This window comes from Vidua macroura, chromosome 3 (assembly GCF_024509145.1).
Source record: "Vidua macroura isolate BioBank_ID:100142 chromosome 3, ASM2450914v1, whole genome shotgun sequence".
Lineage (NCBI taxonomy): Eukaryota > Metazoa > Chordata > Aves > Passeriformes > Viduidae > Vidua > Vidua macroura.
The window spans coordinates 1,838,733-1,856,763 of NC_071573.1; the positions used below are offsets into that span (position 1 = coordinate 1,838,733).

General features: G+C 39.2%; 1 protein-coding gene across 19 annotated transcripts in view; it reads left to right on the forward strand.

The window, feature by feature from the left end:
- Positions 1 to 18,031, forward strand: part of NRXN1 (neurexin 1) — a 673,407-nt gene that overhangs the window by 303,685 nt on the left and 351,691 nt on the right. For all 19 annotated transcript variants that reach the window (XM_053972550.1, XM_053972536.1, XM_053972537.1 and 16 more), the window contains 3 exons: positions 3,852 to 3,974; positions 8,560 to 8,941; positions 9,503 to 9,693. In XM_053972550.1, the coding sequence (XP_053828525.1) occupies positions 3,852 to 3,974; positions 8,560 to 8,941; positions 9,503 to 9,693 (696 nt within the window). The remainder of the gene's footprint in view (positions 1 to 3,851; positions 3,975 to 8,559; positions 8,942 to 9,502; positions 9,694 to 18,031) is intronic.

Genomic DNA, 18,031 nt, shown 5'->3' on the forward strand with positions numbered 1-18,031 from the left:
TTATGATTAAAGTTTTAATATCTGAGAGAATCAGTAGCTCAGAAAGTGAGCCAGTGCTGGCTGGTGTGTGAGGCAAAATAACTATGTCCTGTCTAGAAAGAGACACATGAGTTCCAGGGGAAGGCCAGTATGGGAAATAGGAGTGGAGGGACATAAGTTGGGAAAAATAGCATCAGTCCACGTAAAACAAAATTATATATATATATATATATATATATATATATATATATATACATGCTCTTTTAACTGGGGCTCTTGCTTTTCTTCTTGTGGGAGATATAGAACAACTTTTTTTTTAAAAAAAGCCCAGAATACCCCTCACCCAAAAAAAAAAAAAAAAAAAAAAAAAAAGTGGAAGTATGCCAATTCTTATTTAAATACACTTATTTAAGAGCACTTTCTGCTGGTGTGATTTAAGTGGAGTCAGATCAGTGTAAAGTCAGAACAAGACTGGAGAGTCAATGATTTAGTAGCTATAAATTTATAGTAGATTCACTGTAAGAACTATAACCAGGGCAGAAGAAGACTCTTTATGATCTCAATATGGTGTTTTAAATTAATTTTATGTCAATGTATTTGAAAGTCAGTGAGGAAAGTACTAATATGAACTATGTGTCATGCTGCCCAATGCCATTTAACAAGGTCTGTTAAGAGTTTTCTTCTGCAGTTCCGGTAGTCTTGTGGTATCAATGGATCCCTACATGGTTTTGTGTTTAAGCATTTAGACAGTTTTCTCCCAAATACTCTGCTCACAATCAGATTTGCTGCTTTTCTGTGTGAAAGCATGTCCTTGGCCAGGAAGTCAGCCCAAGCACTGCATCGGCACAGGAATGGTGAGCATCCATCCTTTCTGATCTCCCTCTTCAGCTGCCATGGAAAACTGTCCTGCTTTGCAGAGGAGCAGCATGATGGGACAGGTAGATACACGACCCCTGGGCACTGGGCCTGGCTATTTTGCAGTTCCTTGTACCCTCTGTGACAAATCAAAAGCCTTTTTTCTCTGTTAGAGATCAGCCCCAGGAAGGAAAGGGCTCTTTTCCATGCAAGTGGATAGTTTCTCCATGGCCAGGACTCTTTCAGTGCACTGCTCCCATGGTTTGTCCTTTTCAAAGCCCTTTCACCAGGGGTCCTCTTAATCCTCTTTTGGATTGCATGCAGTGGGAATAGGCAGCTTTCATGGAGTTATGACCTGATTTTTTATTTTTTTTTTAACTCTGAGTACTCTTGCAAGGAAAATAGATTGATGCATAGGAAAAAGTGCATTTAATTTTACAGCAGGAAGAGTTTACAAGTCCCCAGCCATTAAAATAGAATAGGTAGATTTGCCTGTAAATGTGAGCAGCCAAGTTGAATTTGATATTAACATACACTGAGGAGCCTTTACACGGAAGGGACACTACAGAGGGATGTTAATGTGAGAGTAAATTAAAATTGCATATGCTTTTAGATCTTTTAGAGATCTGAAGCAAGATAATGGAGACTAAGTGGTTCAACTACTTTAAAAATTAAAAAAAAAAAAGGTTGGACTAACAAATAAGTATGAATATGTTTGCAATAATATTTAATGGTGTATGCCTAGGCAGGCTTATTAATTCTCGCTAAGATTTTGCTCGTGTTATTTCAGCTTTTTTTTTTTTAAATACATCTGTCATCTCCAAATCTAGGTAGAATTGCTTCCACTGAAGTATCTAAACCTAAATTGCTAAAGGTTTTAATCACTGCATCTATACCAGCACATTCAAAGCACATTCATATTATTCACTTAAGTTTTATGCAAAACTGGTCAAAAAAAGCAAACATTTAAGGAACAGAATGATTCATGTAGTTGACCCCAATCATCTGCTTCTGCTGGGTTTGAACACCTTTCCTAGCTTGGTGTCAACACAGACACAGAAGAACAGTGTTATGAGACTCTCACTGCCTTTGCTTTGCATTTTTGTTCCCAGAGATCCCTTGGCATGCCCAAAATAGCAAAGGTTGCATATAAAAGCAGAGCAATAAACCAGCAGCAGTTTAAAAAATGCTGACAGAAGATGGAAAATATCTGAGATGAAAACTGCCCAATATGCTGAACAGCTACATCAAGATCTTAGTGTCTTTTCCTTCTGTGCAGTTCTGAAGTCAGAGATGCTTTGATTTTAGGCTTTGATTTTATTAACAGATCTCACCCATCACAGTTGGCCTGTGCTGGATGGAAAAGAATCCCAAGAGAAAAGTGGGAGAGTTTCAGAGCTAGTTGCATTTCCTTTCAGAGCAAGACTGGCACATGGGATAGAGTCACCTGGAAGGGCACAGTGGAGGGGATGGGTAACCCTAATGTTTCTGTGTCAAAAGTTATTTTATAATGTGTCTCTCATACCGAATCACAGGATGGGTCATGTTGGAAAGAACCACAGTGGGGCATCTGCTCCAACCTCCCAGCTCAAGCAGTTTCGTCCCGGAGCACCTGGCACAGGAGTGTGTCCAGATAGTTCTTCAATATCCCCATGGAGGGGGGGACATCCACAGCCTGTCTGGGCAACCTGTTCCAGTGCTTGGTGGCCTGCACAGTGTGGAACTTCTTCCTGATGTTCTGGTGGAACTTCCTGAGCCTCAGTTCCTGCCTGTTGCCTCTTGTCCCACTGCCCAGCACCACTGAGCAGACCCTGGTCCATCCTCTGGCCCCTCTCTGCAGATACTCCTAGACAGTGATGAGGTTCCCTCTCAGTCATCTCTTCTTGAGGCTGAACAGACCCAGTCCTTCATCCTTTCCTCATCAGAGAGATGCTCCTGTCCCTTGATCATCTTTGTAGCCCTCCTCTGGACCAGCTGCAGGAGCTCTGTTTCTCTTTTGCACAGAGGAGTCCAGAATTTAATTGACAACTTCAAGTTATCAGCAGCGTTTATTCTGCCACAGGAATTGAAAAACAGGCCAGGGATGTCTCTGTTTTACAAGAATGTAATTTGTTTATTGCAGATTAGCTTTGCCTTTTGGACAGTCATCACATGAGTTTTAATCTATCTGTGCAGTGCTTGGTCTATCATCTATTGATATCAAAAAACAAAGTCAGGGTTTTTCTTTCTCTCACTTCTTGGTCAACAGTGCATGGAACAATTTCCATAATCCTTTTCATAAGAGAAATCTTTTTCTGGGCATTAAAGGTATCCTTTTTCCTAGGCTTGTGAATACTTTGGATATCACAAGTACATTGTGCTATAGACAGAATTTGCATAAAAAGTGTCTGCTGTTCTGCTGAGAAAAATAGCAGATTTCAAAAAAAAAAATCCATTAAATGAAAAAGGAAAGTATGGCTTGAAGATCTGCTAACAGCAGAAGGTACTGCATCTGAATATTAGCAAGTCATCTAGATCAGGTAATAGATGATGTTCTGAGAAGTCCTAATAAACAGAAGCTAAACAAACAGGTTGACATACATTAAGAAAAATATAATACATGCCCACTTTTTATTTTCCACCAAATTATTTTTAATAAGGGAGCAAAAATCTAGTCTTGTAAATCCATACTTGAAGTTCTTTTGGCTCAGTAATCCTATTTCTTAAAGGCCTGTATGAGATTGAAAAGTGAATAATTAAATCCATGTTGACTGTGCCTATTTATGAAAACCTGGTGCATATACAATGTGTTTACATAGTTAAATAGACATTAGAAGTGTTTTAATGTGATAGTTCTATAGTATACAGTATATAGTAGCTCTGTATTTTGTTTATACTTGGTAATTTTCTTGCTTGATGTGACTTTTGGTGAGTTTTAACATTTGCCCAGCCAGTCTCTCTGTTTCTCTCTTTCTCTGTGAGGTTCACATGTAAACTGCTTTAAAGATTGCATAATGACTGTTTGGCATGTCCTACAGGCAAAGGCCCAGAAACCCTTTTTGCTGGCTATAACCTCAATGATAATGAGTGGCACACAGTGCGTGTGGTGCGGCGAGGAAAAGGTTTAAAGTTAATGGTGGATGACCAGCAGGCTGTGACAGGTACTGTGGCATTGGGGTTCCATGTTGTTGGGGGGAAACACAAAGCAAAAACAAAACAAAAAAAAAATACAGAAATAAAATTACTTTATCTGAGAGAAACATGCTTTTTTTCCCCTTTTCTTGGGTTAGATTCAAAATTCACATTAAGCATCTTGGAATGCTGGTGGAAGTGTGTTCTTACACTCGCTGTAAATGTTGCTCTAAGGTTGCTATTGAAATCAATGAAAACCTTTGTGCTGACTTGAATGGTTTTATACAGTGATTGGAGAGAAGTGATTTGGTACATCACTAATGAGAAGGCAAGCAAAATGCTTTTGGCAACACATTGTTGAAGCTAAACTCTAAACCGCTGCTGGAAGAAAGAATTTAATAAGCATTTGAAGCATATTCTACTGTAGTTTGAATCTTGCATCAACTGTCCTCAATAATTATATATTAGGCAGCATGTTTTTCTCAAATACTAAAATAGCAGTTGGGGTGGGAGAAAAAAAAAAGGACATGTATGCTAGCAGATGATAGAAATGTATTTCTGTATTTATATTATCAGAAATGTTAATAGAGAACACGTTGATTTTGTCCTGTACAAGACAATGTTCACATGCATGTTGTTGATAGCAGCTCATCTGGATTCTGGCCCTGATTCCTTGCACAGCAGAATGTGCCTAAACTTTTTTGTTAGCTAGTTAGAATTATCCTTTGGTTTTGTGTAGCATTAAACAACTTTTATCATTGGTTCTAAGCTTTGTTAGAATGGTAACAAGTTAAATGTTTTGGTTTTTTTTTTTTAAAGAGGAGTGTAACTTCTTTAATAATCCCTTTTCAACTCAGCAGAACCCTGAGGGTCTTATCCCTGGTAGAAAAATAATTCATATAGCTGCACGAACATATTTTCTAAAATCAGAAATTACCAATGCATCTTCCAGTGCTGAAGTCTGTGTATGTTATGATGCCTAGGGTGATTTTCCCAAGAATGTAGACGGCTTAAACAATTTCTTTTCTTTTTCATAGTATAGGAGGAAATATACAAAAAAAAAAAATATAATTTTGCTGTTTCAACTGCTACTCAAGGCAGATTCGAATGTAGAGAATATTGTTTAGATCAAAAACTAGTGCACGATCCAAATGCACAATTCCTGGACTCCTCATGCCAGAGCTCTAATTTACAAATACTGCAGGTTACATAACCTGGGTCCAGCTTTCAGGTGCAACACTTGTATTCTTTCCACAAACCAGTAGCTACATCCAAAAATGGCCAGGTGACTTGGATTCCCTCTCAGTTCTTCAAGCTGGAACTTGTCTGCATTTGCATGATGCACAGATGTTTAATGCTATTAATCCAAAAGGAGAAATTCACCCCAATGTTTTGGAGGGAAAAAGACATCCTAAGCTTCCTAAACTCCCTGTAGGAGTCTGTGTGGCCAATCTGTGGCCTCCTCCACCAGTGAGGAGGAAACTGATCCATGAGAAAGCACAGAGGGAATTTAAATATGGGTAATCTGCTGTTAGTTCCATGAAGGTCACATTTCCTACAAAGAAAATTTATTGTTGTGTAAGTGGTGAGAAGTTTTTGGGTTTTTTTGGGGGGTGTTTTTTTGGGGGGGGGGGGGGGTGTTTTTGTTTTTGTGGGGTTTTTTTTGGGTTTTTTTTTGGTTTTTTTTGTTTTGGGTTTTTTTCAACACTGAGTGTTTTTGAAAGCCTTTACAAGTTTAAATTTCAAATACGTGCAATATAATTTAATGTGTTGTAGCTTTGAATTTCCTGAAAGGATAGGGAAAGAGTTGCCATATGGGATTAAAGTGTGCTTGTTCTAAATTGCTTAGAACTTTTCTTCAGATGTTCCAACAATCAGAAATTTGGTTAAAATACAACCCATTAATTTTTCATGTGAAAGGTCATTATAGTTTTATGAGGAAAATAAGGAAGTAAACTGACTTCCTACTAAAAATTCCAGCTTTCTTCTGCCACATGTTGTTTTCCTTTTTTGATTCCATTTCCTATGCATGAAAGAATCCCCATCAGATCCAGAAAAATTAGGAGGAAAATCCATTAAATAATTCAGCCTGACTTTCCAATTTTTACAGATTATAAAATGCCACTTGTTCATTTGTGAGTTGTGCTTGGTCCTCTTTGACAAATGCATGATGTGTGCATGGATGCATAATATAATTCAGTCATAAGTAGCTTTCACTGGAAGCCATGCAGGTGGTTTTGAAGAAGTTACTCCTCACAGAAGAGTTTAAATACTTCTAGCCTTGATGAGCCTTATTTTCTAAGACTGTATAGAAAATAAAAGTGGTTAGAAGATCACTAAATTTAGATAACAGAATAGCTTATAATTATGAACTGAAATTCAATTGCCCTTTTGTATGATGTTTTTCCACAAGCCTGACAAACTTAAAAAAAAACAAAACAAAAAAAAAAAAAAAAATCCCCAAACACCCAATGTTGTAAGGACAAACTACATTCTTTTTTACTTCATTGCTGCATTTACAAATCCTGTGGAGCATTATGTGAAATCTCAAGTCCTGTTTGCATGTTTGTAGACCTGAAATGTTGGAGGGATATTTGGGATGCGAGCCCAGACTCTGGAAGTTTTTTATTACTATGCTAAAGAAAGAAATACATTTAATGTAGTGGGAATATTGTGCTATAGGCCAAAGCTTGGTGGATTTTTGCCATGACATTATTGGAATGCCATCTGAAGGGATACAAGACTGGAATACATAATGTTCCTTTCTGAAACCTGCTCCTCAGCTCTTTGGCTGTGATCCAATATACAGCTCTTGTCCCAACAAAAATTACACATTTGGCATTTTTCAAGACAGCTCCCTGACTCATTACTGCATGGAAGAATCCACTTTTGCTTAATGCATTCAGGGAAAGTGGTATCTTCAGAACTGATGTTTAGAAACAAGAACACCAAGGAGACTGTCCCTGGGGTTTAGGGTGCCCCTTGCAGTGCTCAGCCCTGTGAGTGCAGATCCCAGGTGGGGTTCAATCACAAGTTGTCCTACAGAACTCATCCCAAAGCTAAGCAAGCTACTTGTAAATATTTATCATGAATTATTAGAGCAATGCCTGAATGGTATTAAAACTTACAGAGCTATTTTTTTCCTGTAACTTCACTGATGCCTGTACTTGTATCTCAGTGCTGAGGTTTAACCTGCTGGTGAATTCATCTCCCTGGGCAAACCCCAGATATGGACATCTCTCTTTCCCTTGTCTTTTCCCTGTCACACACATGTCCACAGGCACTTGCTTATGACACCTACGAAGGTACAGCTGTGTCAGCCTCCTCCAGGCTTTGTGCACCACTTCTGCCATGCCCAGCCTGGGGCAGTGCTCACACTGTCTCTTGGAACAGAATATTTGGGGAGGCACAGAGGGAACTTGGTTCACCAGCAGCTTTACCACTGTGGGAAGTGTTTTATGCCAGGACTTAGTCCAGACTGGCTAGGTCTGCTCTTCACCTTCTGTGTACTCCACGAGAGACATGAAACAACTAAGGAACTAGGGAATCCAGGCCATGGTTTGCAAAAGGTGCATTAAATGGTGAAATTCATTAGTAATAAGAAGCTGTTTTTCCACACAATGTGACCATGAATCAGCCCTGTGAAAATACTGCCCTACTTCTTTAAAATAAGCATGGAAAAATTGGGCATTCTGTCAGAAAAAAAGGAACTCTTGAGTGAACACAATTTTGATGAGCTGAGTAAGGTATTTAATAACTAGCTTAAAAACTTACCTGACCTGTATGCAGTGTACTCTGGCAGTGCTGATCCTTTCCTCCAGGTTAGCTTTGCAGTCAGCAAATTTCAGGCTTCTTGCTCTGCAGTGGTCCTGGCATGGCAGAGAGAACTCAAAGGCAGCTGTGGGGTTTGCTTTCAGACACCTTTCTGACATAAGCAAGTCCCTTATTGTCTCCAGGATTGCAAAACGCTGGCATGCCCCCTTCCTGCAGGCTTTCTGCTCTGCCCATCTCTTGGGCTCTGCCCCTTCTCTCATGGTTTATCCCCATGGTACAAAGCCAGCTGCTTTCAAGCAGCTCTCCACCCTTGTCACACAGGGCTTTTTGCAGCAGGTCTGGCATTAATGTGCCTAAGACAGCTGAAACAGGAATCCTTCCTGCCGCTAGCCAAATCATGCACGTTGAAGCAAGGCACATGGAATAAAATCCCTCAAGCTGTTCTGTTTCTCTTTCATGAGACTCTGACATTGTTGGTTTAGCTCTGAGATTGGCCCCTGTGTTCCTCATGTTAAGTAATTGCACTTACTTACAGTAAAACCCCACATCTGCTTAGGTGTAACTAAAGTGAGGGATTTTGTTGGCAGTTTAATTTACTCTGGTAAACTGTTTCAGTTTAGAAATTTTTCTGTTGGCCTTATCCAAATTTACTGAATGCTTTGGAAAGGCTCTTGGATTTACCAGTAATTAGGATGAATTTGGAAGAATTCCCTTTGGAGACAACAATTGGCCTTGCACATTCTGAAAAGTGTGAAAATGTTGCAGATGCTTAATCACATGATGTGCTCTTTGACCTCCCCTCTCAGACACTAACACATGTTTTCTTGTTGCTGTTTAAAGGTCAAATGGCTGGCGATCACACACGGCTGGAATTCCACAACATAGAAACAGGAATAATAACAGAACGGCGCTACCTGTCTTCTGTGCCTTCTAATTTTATTGGGCATCTACAGAGTCTCACATTTAATGGCATGGCATACATTGACTTATGTAAAAATGGAGACATCGATTATTGTGAGCTAAATGCAAGATTCGGGTTCAGGAACATCATAGCAGACCCCGTAACCTTTAAAACAAAAGCAAGTTATGTTGCACTGGCCACGCTACAAGCGTACACATCTATGCACCTTTTTTTCCAGTTCAAAACCACCTCCCTGGACGGATTGATACTTTTTAACAGTGGCGATGGAAATGATTTCATTGTGGTTGAATTAGTAAAAGGGTATGTATGGATTAGAGTAACGACAAAACCAGTCCATTCAAAATGTGTGTGCAGGAGGAATACACGGGAAAGTTTAGTCTGCAAATCTTTTTTTTTTTTTTTTTTTTTTTTTTTTTTTTCCTTGACTGGATAGATGTGATGGATAAAATGTTTCTTCCTGTTGAACTTCATGTGCTTTGTTGTGACTCTTTCTTTCAGATGAAGCTAGATGCCTGAAATGTATGGCAGTAAATAATAGGTATAACTTCTCTCGTGCTTACCACAAAGAAGTGCTAGTTTGTAGCCTCCCTCTTGTTCTCTCTCTCTACGTATGTATGCATGTCTTGGTACGTGGAGTGCCCGTTGCTTTCCAGAATTTTGGGACTGCACCTCAACTCCTCCAAACGAGTGGCGATTTCTCGGAATCACAGTTGCTTCCCCATCTGGCGTTCATTGTTGTCTTCTGGTTTAGCCAGCGCTGCTGAGGAGTGCAAGCAAATAGAAAATATTAGGCATATTAATTATTGCCCCCTTGCTATGTAAAGAAAAAGGAAACTTTTCCATTTTTTTCTTTTTTCCCAGGTATTTACACTATGTGTTTGACTTGGGAAACGGTGCCAACCTCATCAAGGGAAGTTCTAATAAACCTCTGAATGACAACCAGTGGCATAATGTCATGATATCAAGGGACACCAACAACCTACACACTGTAAAGATTGACACTAAAATCACAACACAGAGCACAGCAGGAGCCAGAAATTTAGATCTAAAAAGTAAGTACAGAGCTTCTTGTATTATTTACAGTGAGGGCCATTACAGAATAATAAACAGAATAAACTACAGATGTAAAGTACCTTATAATTTTTTAATATTGTATGAAACCTTTTATTTCATAATAATCAGCACGATAACAAGAGATTACATCACCTTAACCCCAGGCAATGCAAGTTTAGTAGTACTTCTGCACAGGCAGGTACAACTTTAAACACGTGAAGATCCCATGGGAATTAAAAAAAAAAAAAAAAAAAGGTAGGAAGTGATAACAACACAGAGTGGCCCATATAAACCAAAATATAGTTGAGGGACTAAAGGAGGCTTGCAATGTCTATGTAAAAAGCTTGACTTTTACATGAACATAGGTTATAAAAGTAGCATAACATACTCATCTAAATATGTAATGCATCATAATTTTGATTGCAGGTGGGGTAACCTTTGTTACCAACACTAAACCTACATGTTATAAATCCTGCTAGATTCTTAAGATCTGTTATTTATAAACATATGTATACTTTAAAATAAGTGATAGTAATGAGTTCTATGGATGGATTTCTAAAAAACTTATTTGCATCTGAGGAAAATATTTTTTTGAAAGGATGTATAGGTATGCTTTTAAAATAATGACTACCTAAACAAGCATAAGAATATATGTTCTAGTGATGTGGAAAAGTAGTGTGTATTTTACAATTCTTTAAAAAGGTTCGTGGCAGGAAAACTGAAATTTCATAACAGTCAAAGATATATGATATTTCAAAAGCCAGGATGTTCAAAGTAGATATTAATATTCCATCAAGAGCTTATTCCTTGCTGAATTTTCTTTTAACTGCCTCTGAGTCACAGATAATGAGCTGACCTTGGTAATTATGCTGGATTTTGTGATATTTTACATGTTTGCCTCACTTGAAAGTGCTATTAAGATTGTAAGAAAGACTGTGAAAACAGTATCCTGATATTTCATAATCTTCAATAAGAGATTCCTCTATTTAAAAACCTGGCATTTCTGATAAAGCTTTTTGGGTGGCTCACACTCCATTCCTAAAGTAGCATTTCAAATCTGTGCCATGCTGTTTCTCAGGTTTGCATTCTTTTAAACATCACCGATTTTTTTTTTTATTGATGCAGTGTAATATTTCAATATCATTTTTGATGCTGTAGAAAAAGCATCCAGCTTGCTCCTTGACATTCTTAAGATGGCAAGTACTACTTATGCATATCTGTATGTCTTTAATATGTTTGGCTCTTTTCCTTGTAGTTAAATCAGGCATGGGCAGGAAAAAAAAACAAAACAAAACAAAACAAAAATCCTGTTGTGACCTGATAATTAACACAGCCATTAAATATTTACTTATTTATAAAATATAAACATTCTATTTATTTTTCAAACCGATTGTGGTGGGTCTTTGGTGTGCCTCCTTATTTAAGGAAATTTCCTTAAATTTAAAGTTCCTTATTTAAGGAAAGTTCCTTAAATTTAAAATTCCTTATTTAAAGGAAGTTCCTTAAATAAGTTCCTTCGGCTCAAGTTCTCTCCGTGTGCCCGCTAAAGGCACTAGAGAGCGCTGTGATCTCACCGAACGCTGCGGAATCCAGCATCCCTTTGTGTGCATTTGGAAATGCTACTTTTGCCTTCCGTTTCTGAAGTAAAGCTGTAGCCATAGCTGCCGCGTTTCCTAACCTTGAATTCCTTTGGAATTAAAAAAAAAAAAAAAAAAGAAAAAAAAAAAAGGATGAGGAGCATGAAAAAAGAAACCGTAGTGAGATTTGAAGCGAGTTAAGGTGAATTGTGTTAGATGATTTTCTATAATTTACCACCCAGGGAATGTGGGTAGTGAAAGAATAACAAGCCTGACGTGTTCAGTGCAGGGATATATAGCAAGCAGCTCTCTGAAACTGGTCTAGCATACACAGGTCTTCTCATAATAGTATGCCTCATTTTCCTTTATTGTTCTAAATGTATTATACTATATTTTTCTCAGTCAGCTTCTTTTAAATATGGCACAATATGTATCATGAGAATTTTGGTTGGATTTAGGAGGGGATTCAAGCTGGTACTTTTTATCCAGCAGGCTAAAAGGGAGAAAAAATTGCCTTTCATTACTGTCTTTCCTTCCTTAGTATTTAGTAGACATTATCTACTGTAGGTGCTTCTTTTCTATTTTACGTCTGTGTTTCTTGCAATGGCACGTTTCTGTTGTGCTATAAACACTCCATATACTTTCCTGATATAAATAGTTGCAGTTAATTCATTGTCCTGTACTGTCTCAGCCTTAGCAACAAAGCCAATGCAAAATCACACTTCCTGCCCCTGGCATCACTAGTTCTGCTTAACCAGAGTTATCATAAGGTAAAATATAAATGTGTGCAGAGAGTATGAAACCTGCAGCCATTCTGCATAATTGTGGAGTTACCAGATTTCTGATTTTGAAATCCAAGCTGATCCTAGAAAAAGAAGCCCACAATATGTGGGTTTTTGCAAATACACAGTGAATTGAGCACAAAGATAAGACACAGATTGTGTTGTTGAGCCTGCACAGCATGGAAGTTGTCTGGGAGAGCAGACAGCTGCCATAAAAGTATGGGAGAGAATTTCCAATATATGTTTCCTTTTGGGTGTAGGATTTGGCCATACAACACAGAAAGTTCATTATCACACACATCAGTTCCCTGCATAACCTCTGGTAAAATTTCAGCAGCTACCTGTGGAAGCACATATATATTACATCCTGCAGCCTAATTATGGCTGTAATTAGATGGGTAAATTATAAATTGGGGACAAATAAATGGGTGAAAATAATTCTGTGTTTGGATTCCAAGAGCTGTGTTATTTTTGCTCACAGGGAAAATTAGCAAAGTGTGCTGAGGTATAGTTCTAGCAATAACCCGTAAAGATAAATGAGTCTGAACAGCAAAAGCAGTGCAACTCAAGCCTGCCAAAACAGTTACACAGCAAATTTCCTTTCATATATTTCATGAGCAGATTCCCTGTCCTGCTCTCAGGATAGCTCAGATGGTTGACATGGCTGCAATTCAGGGCCTGAAAGAGTTGGGTGGAGGGGAATTCTTGCCTGTTGTACTTGGTGCTGTGCTCTGATGTTGTGAGGGGTCTGAGTGGCCTCAAAGGGCAGAAAAACAAGAGAAAATGACTTATTTGGTGGAGTGACTACATTGGTGGACAAGGGAAAGATTACAGATGTCATTTGTCTGGACTTCTGTAAAACCTTTCACACAGTTACCCACAGCATCCTTTTCCCCAAACTGGAGAGGTGGATTAAATGATGGATAAGAAAGTGGTTGGACAGTTGCATTCAGTGGTGGTCAACAACTCAAAGTCCTGATGGACAGCACTGACAAGTGATGTCCCTTGCTGGCAGTGTTATTAAATCCCTCTGTTATTGACATAGAGAGAGGGATTGAGTGCACCCTCAGCATATTTGCTGATGACACCAAGCTGGGTGGTGTGGTTGGCAGGATGCCATCCAGAGGGACCTGGACAAGCTGGAGTAGTGGAGCCACTTTGCTCTTATGAGGTTTAATAAGACCAAGGTGCTGCCCCTGGCATGGGGCAACCCTCAGTGTCAACACAGGCTGGGGGTGAGCAGGTGGAGAGCAGCCCTGCCCTGAAGGACTTGGGGGTGCACGGGGGGCTGGATGTGAGCTGGCCACGTGTGCTGGCAGCCCAGAGAGCCAAAGGTGTCCTGGGCTGCACCAGGAGCACCGTGGGCAGCAGGGCAGGGCAGGGCAGGGAGGGGATTCTGCCCCTCTGCTCGGCCCTGCTGGGATCCCACCTGGAATTTTGCATCCAGCTCTGGGCTCCCAGCACGGCAAGGAGCAGGTCCAGAGGAGGAACACCAAGGTGATCCAAGGGATGGAACACCTCTGCCATGAGGAAAGGCTGAGAAAGTTGGGGTTGCTCAGTCTGGAAAGGAGAAGGCTTTGGGGTGACCTAATTTTTGGCTTCCAGTTCCTGAAGGAAGCCTGGAAGGAAACTGGAGAGGGATTTTTTTACAGGATAAGGGGGAATGGCTTCAAACTGAAAGAGCTGTTTTAGGTTAGATATTAGGAAGAAATTCTTCACTGTGAGGCTGGTGAGGCACTGGACAGGTTGCCCAGAGAAGCTGTGGATGCCCCATCCCCAGAAATGTTTAAGGCCAGGTTAGATGGGTCTCTGAGCAACCTGATCTAGTGAAAGGTGTCCTTGCCCATGGCAAAGGGGGTGGAAAAGAATGATCTTTAAGGTCCCTTCCAAAACAAACCATTTTGTGATCTTTGCTCCTCTCTGTTGCCAAAGAAATGCTGTCTTCCTGTCTCAGACTGTGACTTTTACAATGTCTATGATGTCTCTTCTCTCTCCACATTTCTTTTTTCTGTGTGGTATGGGAAACTGTAGTTCTGTCAGAAATTATTTTATTTTATAAGTACATCCTCAAGCACACTTTATATCCACTTACCTACTAGGGTTTAATCTTCCTCTTGCTTCTCTCCTACACATATAGGCAGTATTTTAATCCCCAGAGCTTTCACACGCTTTTTTAAACAGCAGGCATAAAAATCCCTGCAAAATCCAATCAGAATTCTCTTGGAATACCAATCAGAAAATGAAAATATTTTAGCATTTTAATTGTTTATAAATTGAAATGAGAAGCTGAGATGTTGTACTCTTACCAAACGAGAAGGTAAAGAGTGCTGCAGTTATTTTAGACTGAACAATAAGTAGTTACAAACTTTTATATGAGTTGGTAGTTCCAGTTTTAAACTTTCCAGATGACAGAATATATTCACAGATATGCTGTATCCTCTAAGATGATCTGCAGTCATCCTAATCTTGATATTGGGCTAACTATATATTTTTTAGAAGGAAATCACCATTCTGAAAAAAAAAAAAAATCCTGCACAGCTCAACATTTATGGGTTAACTTTTGCTGCCTGTGCATTATTTCATGTGTCAAGACCTGCTTTTTGGAACTGACATTCATAATTTCAACTTGTCTCACTGTCATCATCTTTCATGTGGCCTTCTCAAACATCAGTTTTAGAGCCTATTGTAAGTCATATGTTATTCCTGTGCTGTTATATCACTGCATCCTCAAAAAATGCTACACACATCAGAATCAGCCTAATTGGATTAAAATAACCTGTCTAGATCTCTTGTCTGTTTCACTTCTATTTCTGCATCTGTTCACTGGCCCCTGGCTTCCTTTATTCTTTTGAGAGAGGGCTGCTGCTTCTATCTATGTTTGCTTTCTCACTTGCTGTTTTGTCCAATACTATGAAAACAGACTAGACTGAAGCACCTGAAAGAATAGCTTTATTAATTTCTGGTATCACCAGTGGTTTTGCAAATGCACCAAATTATAGTTCTTCAATGTGCATAAAGATTTGCTTGGCAATTAATTCATCCTTGTCAACTTTGAATGCAATTAACTAAATTATCAGTAAATCTACTAAATCTACCTTCATTGATGATTTGCAATACTCCCTTAATCTATTGATATTTTGTTAGCCTGTCAAAGTAGGTTATTCATGCTGAGCTAAATTAGTCTTGATCATAATGAGGAATTCCTGTTTCAGCAGTGGAAATCGAAATTGTTTATATTTTATGTAATATTTCTCTCTGTTGTTTTATACTGAGGCAGTTATTATTGTTGCCTCTTTATATGATTTTTTTCTCTGCATTGCAAGGTCTCCATCAACAGCAGTGATCCTTTATATTTTTATCACTAGAGAAACAAAACTTTTAGAAGCACAGCACATTGTACAAATGAGCAAGTATTAATGCTTAAATATCTCAAATAATCATGCGTGAGCTAAATGTGATGACCTTGCCAGTGGGCTGTGAATTCTTCATGCAGAAATAATGTTCTGTTCCAAATCCAGAGTTCCAGATACTGTCAACAGCAAATAGATCTTCCCAGTGTGACCTCTTGGAGTACACAATGGCAAATGCAGCTGTTGTCTTTCCTGAAGGAAAGCAGACTCTGTGCAGAGGGAAAACAAAGAACTTAAAACTGAGAGCTCTTCTTTGGATCATCCTCTGTAACAAAGTTCTAGGAGTGGATAACAGCAGGTCATTGGACAACCTGGTCTAATGGGAATTCCTTCATCCTCCTTTTTTTCCCACTTTTTACATGCTGCTTCTAAACAATGCCGTCTACCAGGCTGTGAAAATAATTTTGATAGTGCTAAGCCTTCAGAAATTGTATCCAAATTACCAGAATTATAAGATGGGGTAAAAATTGAAAATCTATTCCAGTAGTTCTAGGTTAAATAAAGATATTCTAGAGCTTGTAAAATGAAGCCAACAACAATGCAGTAATCTGTCAGATCAGTTCATGATGAAAGGGTTTTTGTTTTCTGCCTCTTTTCCCCTGTTCTTCTCTTTTCCCCATGTGTGACTGGATAGATTTGCCTTCATTCCTACAGCTGTTTGACATGCAGGTTATTACTGCTGGTAATTGTGGAATTTCTTTCAAGTCTTTCTGGAATAAGTAAAAGTTATGTTAAGAATTATACAGGAAGCATAGATGCTCTTAAAACTTGCCAGAACCTCTGCATATTTAGTATAAACATGCATCCACTGCATCCTAGCCCCCCCACAGATACACAGAGTGAAGAAGCACATCCTAAATTTGCTTTAAAATGTGCTACTGTGAACCCTCATTACCCTTGGTATTTTAACTGAGTGATCCTTTTTGCACAAAAGGGCAGCTCCGTGGAATATCCTCAGAGTCTGAATGTGATTGTCTTGATCAAAAGAAATATCATATAAAAATTACTCTCTGCAAGCCTGCATTCAAAATGAGGATGTTTAGCATCTCAGCTGGCTGGTAGCTTTACGTGGAGCTTCCTTTTGCTCTAGCCAAAGGAAGAATTTTGCAGATCATGATCTCTGAGGTCTAGTAGGTCTGCTGGAAAGAGGAATTCCTCACTATTTTGGAAGCAAGCTCTGCTAAGAGCATGTGTTGGCTGATAAAGCAGAGAGAGAAAAAATTATAGCAGGAGGAAGGGAGATCTGAATATACTATGCCATGCAAATGCCAGCTTCGTTAAATTCTGTCTATTTTTAAGGTGTGTGCAGTCCCCAGAAGTGGTCAGAACAGGAAAGAAATGAAGGACATTTGATGTGCTTGAATGCCTCACCTCTCCACCACGGCCATCCCCCCCGTGCAGAGCAATTGGCCTAGCATTGATTATGTGGGAGATGGATTGCCACACACATTTATATGGCAATTAGATTTTATTATTTACCATTTAACACGCATCACCAGCTTTCCTCACAGTCCACTGCACAAGCAGACTGCTTTGGTTTTACATCTGTTTAATCTTTTTCAATGCCAGTGCTCTTCATCTAGTCTTGTGGGGGGGTAAAAACAAGCAGAGAGAAATAGAGTGGCTGGGGCTGTGAGGATTTTTATTGTCAGGAAAATGTTAAATGATTTTTGTGAGACTGTTTCTTGTGAGGGAAAAAATGGTTTTTGAGAAGAGAATTGTTGGGGAAAAGGTGGATTTTAATCTGGAGAAGTCTTCAGATGTGAGCAGTTACTTTTTGACTATCTCCTTTTGTCTATTCAGTACTTGGACGTTTGTGTGGTTGCTGTTTCTCACACACCAGCACTTCCTATGACTTCCTTTACTTGCCTGTGAAACATGGGCACATTTGTGTAATCCCTGAGGAGCACTAAACTGAGTCAAAAATTGTCATAAGAACGAAATCTGAGCACCAAGAGGTGGCACATCCAGCTGTCCAATTAAGGGAAAGTTTCTTGGCAGAAGAATCTGTGGGACTCTGGAAAGTCTTCAGTGTAGTTCTGCGTGGTGTGATGGAATCAGGAGATTGGAGGTGGAGCAGCACCTGTATCCCCACTGTGGACTGCCATGGAAATTGGTGGCAAGTGAAAGATACTGCTCCTGGTGCACCCATCAACTGTAAATTCTTTCTGGTACCTCTTAATTCTCCTTGCCTTTATTTTTTTCTGTCAGTGTGGACCACGAGGCAGTGCTACAGTGAAATTGTAAAAAGAACAGTAAAGTATCACTCAAAGGAAGAAATATCTTCAAAGTTCAGTTCTCTTGACAAATAATTACAATATGTGCTATTGTGCCAATAAGGATGCCTGAAGAAAACCTACAAAGTCAGCATTTCAGTGCTGGTGATGTCTTCTTTTTTTTTCTTTTCCTAATACATTTAATGGGGTATTCAGGCAAGATACTGAAAGCAGTGTAGAATTGGGGTGAAAAGATCAGTTTCTCTATTCCTTCCCAAAAGAGTGACTTGCTAACCTAGAAATTCTTCTTTATTTTTTTTTTCTTTCTATTTGCCTGTAAACATCTTGCCTT